This window comes from Mercenaria mercenaria, unplaced genomic scaffold (assembly GCF_021730395.1).
Source record: "Mercenaria mercenaria strain notata unplaced genomic scaffold, MADL_Memer_1 contig_1989, whole genome shotgun sequence".
In the NCBI taxonomy this organism is placed as follows: Eukaryota; Metazoa; Mollusca; class Bivalvia; order Venerida; family Veneridae; genus Mercenaria; species Mercenaria mercenaria.
The window spans coordinates 45,138-52,664 of record NW_026460013.1 but is presented as its reverse complement, the minus strand read 5'-3'; the positions used below and the strand labels follow the sequence as shown (position 1 = coordinate 52,664).

Below are 7,527 nucleotides of genomic sequence, written 5' to 3'. Positions count from 1 at the left end.
AGAGACTTTGCAGAAATTTAGTAGGAAATGCGCATATTGCTGGATGATCTTACATAGAGCTATTGCCCTTTGATTATTCAGCATTAGTTTTCTATAACACCTTTTTTTGTTCAGATTATACTTCAGCAAAACTACATAGGAAGCTTCACACCCAATAGGAAATGCACATGTCATGTGTATGCATATGTGTTTTCTCATCAACTACTCGCTCATGTCCAATGATTATTCACAATTGCCCTTTTATTATTCAACATTAGTAAAAAGATAAACTAGTCACAGATTTCCACATTGTGCCCAGTTGATGAATTCCCCTTCTATGCTTTTAGTATGCAACAATTTTACATTGGGTAGAATCTATCAGTTTTACCATTATTTTGTTGCTCTCATCTGTTAAAGTGTCAATTAGTTGGCAGGCCTACTGTGTCACCTTTTTGTCAGTTTTGTTATTGACAGATTAATCTCGCTTAAAAATAGTAGTCCATTAACATTAACTGGTATCATTATTATTATGGTTTTGATATTCTTCAAAATAATATTGAATTTATATAAAATTAAATTTTATTTAAGAAATAAATCAGTTTTATCTGTTTCGGAACATATCACACGTTAGTCTTAGTTTAAGCCTTTTTCAGTGCAGAGTGAAGTTTCTTTTTACTGGAATAGCAAAAAAAAAAAAAGTTGAACAACATGAGTTTTTTTAGCTGGTCGACCTAAGCACAAAGTGCTCAAGGATATTGTCTTGTGTCTGCTGTCCATTACTATGTGGCATGCTTTGTGCGGCATTGATTGCCAACAATTTTTAGCTTGACTATACCAAGTATATGGAGAGCTCTCCAGTATTCACCCAGCGCCTTTCTGCGTCCCCACATTTTTTTTACCTAATCTTCATAAAGCTGTAAAAATGTATGCTGCTATGAAATTCAGGTAAATGTAACACTGGGTTACCTAAGGTAAAAGTCTTAAACCCCAGGATTTTGTATAAAATGAAGTGGGAGGAGCCTAATTTCAAATGGTGGCTGTTTTTTTTTGCAACATTTTGTATGAAATAAACTGATTATTGAATTCATGATGACATTCAAAATTGACACAGTGTAGGAAATTTGCATGCACTATAAAATGATGATTGTACTTTTTATTTTAAACCCTTGATTAAATCACTAGATTCATCTAAAGTATGAACTATAACAGCAGTTGGGAGATGAAATTTGAATTTGACATAACCCCTGACCCTGGTCATGTGATGTAAACAGAAAGCTGCTGCTACAGAGTGTTTATACCAGCAAGTAAGCATGCAGGCTTACCTGTAGAAAACATTATACTCCTATTCAACAAGGTTTATAATCCAGGTGTAGTAAAATGAATGTTCATATGAAACTGGCCGTTGATTTATCTAATTTATTGCAATCAAATTATTTTCATCCAACATTGAAACTCTATCTATATTCATTTAGTTTTTATACATTTTTTTAAATTGCAAGTAATATCCAATATTACATGTCAGAAAATAATCCACTTTCAAGTAAATTAAGCATGTACAGATCATTACAAATTTCCATCTTGCTGATTGTCATTGTCATGTTGATTATCAATGTCATCATTTTCATCATCCATGCTTCCTGTTGGTACTGGGTAAAGTGATGAAACAGCATTTTATTCACAAATATTATGCTCCATTTGAAGAACAGATTCTTGAACATTTTTCAATTACCATTCTGATGAAATCAGTGCATCTTTAAAATCCCAATCACTATGATTAAAAAAATAAAACTAGCAGCCCAGAATTGTTCTTCTGTTCTTTATTTAATCGAAGTTCTCACCTTTCTGCCATGTTCAGTTACAATGATAGAAATGGGGATACTGAAATCATGTGATGCAGTAATATTTCTAATAACAGTCGCTTCGTAAACTACACCAAAGGAGGAGTGAAAATAAAAAAAAAAATCATCATAAAGTGAAAAGATATTCCATATTTCATAAAAAGTAAAACCAGAAATGTCACAGTATATGAAAAATGCCCCCCGGATAAGTTATTGAGCAGACAAGGATTTATGTCAAATTTTCAGTAGAAAAGGGGCCATGACTACGCAAAAATTAATGGACCTAAGCAAAAATTGAGATTGACCTGCACTTTATGGATATATACCTGTGTACCAAAAATAAATTCATTCTATTAATCCTTCCAAAAGTAATTGAGCAACATGTTTGTAACAGATGGACCGATAACAAATGAACAAATGGACAATGCAATCACTATTTGTCTCCCTACATGATAAAAGCTGTTTATTTTATTCTTATGAACATGTTATACTCCCTGCTGCTGCAAACATCCCTCTATATATAACATCTACTTATAAATGCAGAATTACCTACATTTTGTAAAGTACTGTAAATTTACTGAGTTTCATGCTTTAGAAGATAGTGGTAATTTGGCCAAGAAATGTTTCAAGGCTATTACATACATGTGATCTCCCGCGCGGGAGGGTCAAAATCCCGATTTTTTCACCTTACCTCCCGTCTCCCGACCAAAACCATAATTCTCCCGCTTTTCAGAAAAAAGAAATCAGTATTATGACTGCGTTAATAATTACCGAGGAGTGCCAAACATGTTTACACAGTAAATCAAAGTGTCACTGACTGTTGTGTATTATACATGTGACACACATGTAGCTGGAGGAAAGAGTTGTTTTTCACAGGTGAATTTTGATAACATGATTGTTTTGATAAGGGATTAGACAAGCAGGGCCTTTTCCACCTGTCTCACTGGGCCGAATATCAGACAATTCTCAATGCCAATTAGGCTCCAATTTTTACCAATTTGAAGCAAAAAACTCCCAGTCATAAGAAATAATTCCCAGCTGAAACGAATTTTTGATTATTCAAAGTTTTGTTCGGTAATAAAATCACAAAAATCACATAAATAATTGTTGGAAAAACCAACCCATTACTATTTTTAGAAAATGAATGTTATTTCCCCTTATGCAGTTACGCCATTTTCTAGATGCCATTTTCTTCCAATGTTTACCAAATTAATTTGCTACTAAAATTGGACTTATTTCATTGAAAATTGGATGAAAACACACACTCATTTATTTGACAACATCAATCTACATAATTTTGGTAAGGGTAAATACATGTTGATGCATTTCTGTTTTCTGTTTTTCATGTCAAAATCGTTTATGATCAGTATTTTTATACGAAAGTGGGTGGGGTAAGGAATTTACATAATTTATGATTCGTGTTAAGACCAATTTAGAGCTTCGTTTTTTTTTTCAGTCCTGAGTAGAATAATGTTAATGCATGTTCACCACCATTTTAGACCTAAATTGAGACCTTGTTTCTACAAATTTAATCTGTTAAGAAAGTTTAAAGTTAGAACAAGAGGGAGCTTCTGTAAGACAGCATGCTCGACTTTTCTCAGTGATTGATGTTATGTCATTTACTTGTCAGGATAAACCAAGTTAGGGTTCGAGACCCAATATGAATAACACTCTTAAGGTTAATACATTTTAATCTGCATGATACAAGTGCAACTACAATACTGAATACTTGACAATAAAACATGCCTATTATATAACACAGTAACAATAACTCAATGTCTTAGTAGTGTTGCTGATACAGCGTTGTTGTGTCCCTTGGTATGTATATAATCCAGTTACACAACACCCCTTTTCCAAAGTATGAAAGTTACTGTTGATCTTTAACTCGAGGTTTGTCTGTAACATCATGGTGGTGTTATGCACTAATAAAAATAAAATATGTAAAAACATAATTGAAATGTCACATCGTACATTCCACTGTTATTGCTAACCTAAGCTAAATTAAATCAATAATTGTAAACTGCCTAAAACAATTACAAGTTTAAACGATCTGGCGGTTTGGAAATTCTCCCATACCTTGTAACAACACTGTTTGAACTTTCAGCATTTGATGTGTTTTGATTAGGAGACAGTTGCGAGTCTGATTGTTCGTTAGACACTGGTGACTGGAATGGGATATCAATTTCTTTATCAAAGCTTACTGTTTTGTTCAGTTTAATTAAATGTCTACGATTTCTTGAAATAATACTTTTAGGAGTTTCTACAACAAATGATCTCGGTCGTGAATCTTCTTTTATTATTTTACCCTCAATATTCATGTCTTTCACAAATACCCCATCCCCTTGCTTCAGTGGAGGAAGGTACTGAGCGCGTCTAGACCTGTCGTAATTTTCTTTGGAGTAATTACGGTAATTCTTTTCTTTCTGCTGTATCTCTCTAGAATTTACCGGTTTCGGATCAAGCTTTTGTGGCGCTTGAGGGAGTGTAGTTTTAATCTGACGCCCGAATAACAATTGACTTGGCGAAAGCCCATTTTGCAACGGAGTAGCCCGATATGTCAACAAAGCGAGATACGGATCATCACACGCGTTCAGCAGACGTTTGACAGTCTGTACGGCACGTTCAGCTTCTGAATTACCCATAGGATACCTCGGACTTGAGGTTATGTGCTCGATACCGTAATCAGCACAAAACTTGTTGAAAGTATCCGAAGCATATTGCGGACCTCCGTCTGTGACTATAGTGTCGCATAGTCCATGACGTGACAAGATTGATTTAAGATGCGCAACAACAGTCGCAGACGACAGTGAACTGAGTTTAGCTATCTCAATGTAGCGAGAATAATAATCTATCACCAGCAAATATGTGCAACCGCGCCAGTGAAACAAATCTGAACCTAACTTAGACCAACACCTGTCTGGAAAAGGTGTAGCAATCAATGGCTCTCTTTTTTCGTTTTGCATTTTAGCGCAAGTATCACACCCCTTAACAAGATTTTCAATGTCTTTGCTTATTCCTAGCCACCAAACAGATTCTTTTGCCCTTGATCTACATTTATTGATCCCTTGGTGGGCCTCATGTAACCTAGCCAAAATATCTGTTTTCAATTCAGATGGAATAATAAGCCTGTCATTTCTCATTAACAACCCATTGTTTACAGTAATTTCACCTTGAAATTTCCAATATAATTTTGAAATTTCACATGACTCTGCTTCAGGCCACCCATTTTGAGTAAATTCAATTAATTTTTGACAGACATAGTCTGACATTTGCTTTGACCTTATTTCCTGCAGTCGTTTGTCTGTGGCTGGCAAACTTTTAAGTACTAAATCAACATACATTTGAGTTTCAGTGCAGTTTTGCCTATCCTCAAATGTCAAACTGTCACATGTTGGATGTCTACTAAGTAGGTCAGGTATGATTAACTCTTTACCTGGCATATGTGAAATTGTGTACGAAAATTGCATGAGTCTCAGTCTGAAACGTTGTATTCGTACTGGTAATTCACTCAAGTCCTTTTGTCCCAGAAGTGGTACTAATGGTTTATGGTCAGTAACTATAGTAAAGGATTTCCCTATTAAGAAGTCCTTATGCTTTTCACATCCATATGTGACCCCTAGAGCTTCTTTCTCTATGGTTGAATACCTTTGTTCTGTTGGAGTTAAAGCCCTTGAAGCATATGAAACTGGCTTGAATTCCCCATTGTCTTGTTTCTGGAGCACTACACAACCAATTGCATAATTGGAGCTGTCCGTCATAAGAGTAGTCTCTCTGTTTGGGTCATACAGTGCAAGAACAGGTGTTTCTGTCAAAATACACTTGATCTTATCAAATGCTTCCTGTTGGTCACTACCCCAGTAAAATTGATTTTTACTACTCAGCAAATCTCTAATTGGCTTTGAATACTCAGCTAGAAGTGGGGAAAACTTTCCTAGCTGTGTGACCATGCCCATGAAACTTCGAACACTGTGCACATCCTTAGGAGGTGCCAAGTCCCTAATAGCCTTGACTTTGTCAGGGTCTACAGCTATGCCATCTTGGCCAACCATATGTCCAACAAACTTTACCTGAGTTTTCTTGAACACACATTTGTCTTGGTTAAGAGTCAAGTTTGCTTTTTCTAGCCTAGTTAAGACAGTCTCTAGTCTCGAGTCATGCTCTTCACTTGTCCGTCCATAAACTAGAATATCGTCAGTCTGGCATAAAACACCGTCTATGCCTTCAAGGATTTGCGACATTCGCTTCTGAAAATATTCAGAACTGCTGCTAAGCCCCATAGGCAGTCGTTTAAATGCGAACCTACCAAATGGCGTTATGAATGTTGTGAGTAACTGACTCTCTGGTGCAAGATTTATTTGCCAAAACCCGCTATTGGCGTCCAGCTTGCTGAAATACTTTGCACCCGCCATCCGCCCCAAACTTTGATCAATAATGGGCAAGGGATAATTTTCACGGCGTACATTTTTATTCAACTGTGTAAGGTCAACACATATTCTAATGTTAGAATCGCTTTTTGGTACACAGACTATGCCTGCACACCAGTCAGTGCTTTGATCGACCTTGAAAATGACGCCCGACTTTTCCATTCTTTCAAGTTCAGCTTTTACTTTTGGAAGCAATGGAATAGGTACACGTCGCGGTACTGCTAGAGCAAACGGTTTCGCTCCATCATTAAGGGAAATACGGTATTCTCCATCTAACTGTCCTAGCTCCCTAAACAATCTAGGATGGGTGCGCTTAACAGAATCTACCGAAGTAACTTCATCGATGTTAAGCTTGACCAAATTTAAACCGATAATTGCAGGTCTGCCCAATAGACTACGATCAATGCCACGCACGACATATATTTCTTCTACTGAGTACTTGTTTTGGCTTGATAACGTTTCGGTAAAAGAACCTAAGACATTCAATTTCTTATTTCCAGGGCCAAATAGGTTTTTGTTTGTTTTCTTTAATTTTGGACTCCCTAGAGATAAGTATACAGTTTCAGGTATCACCGTAACATCAGCCCCAGTGTCTATCTTAAAACAGACTAACAAATGTCTCACCTTTAGTTTGGCTCTCCATTGACCATCTCCTGTTTCTATAGTTCCCAGATAATCACTTTCTTCTGCGAGTTCATTTAGTGTTTTAGTTCTGCAGCACACAGAGAAATGATCCATCTTTCCACATTTGAGACAGTTTTTCCCTTTTGCGGGGCATTTTCCCTGAATATGCGTCCGGTTACACCTAGTACATTGTTTTTGTCCTTTAGGCATTGGTGTCCTATGTTGTTTCTTTTTTGTTGGATTTTGCTTCGGCGCCCGATATTCTCCCAAAGACTGTTTTGGTCTGGCTCCGCGGCTGACCTCGTCCGCTGACCCTCGCTCTTTATCGTGCTGATCTTTGACCTGTCGTTTTACGATTTCACTTTGTCTAGCCATTTGAACTGCCTTTTCAAGTGTGAGTTCTGATTCTAATTGCATTTTCTCAGATAAATTTGTATCTAATATTCCAATCACAATTTTGTCCCTTATTTGCTCATTTTTGGTGTCTCCTGGAAATGCACAATTTTCAGACAATTCGTAAAGTGTTCGTATGAATGACTCAACGGTCTCTCCTTGATTTTGTCGTCTTGAATGAAATTTTGCACGTTCATGTATAACATTTTTCTTTGGATTGAAATGTTTATCAAATTCGTCCAAGACTTTTTCAAATTTCTTGCTATCAT

General features: G+C 36.4%; 1 protein-coding gene across 1 annotated transcript; it reads right to left on the bottom strand.

Moving 5' to 3' along the window:
* Positions 1-3,850: 3,850 nt before the first annotated feature.
* LOC128552057 (uncharacterized protein K02A2.6-like) lies at positions 3,851-7,282 on the bottom strand. Its single transcript, XM_053533054.1, has one exon. It carries the CDS (start codon positions 7,280-7,282, stop codon positions 3,851-3,853), a length of 3,432 nt encoding a protein of 1,143 aa, XP_053389029.1.
* Positions 7,283-7,527: the final 245 nt, after the last annotated feature.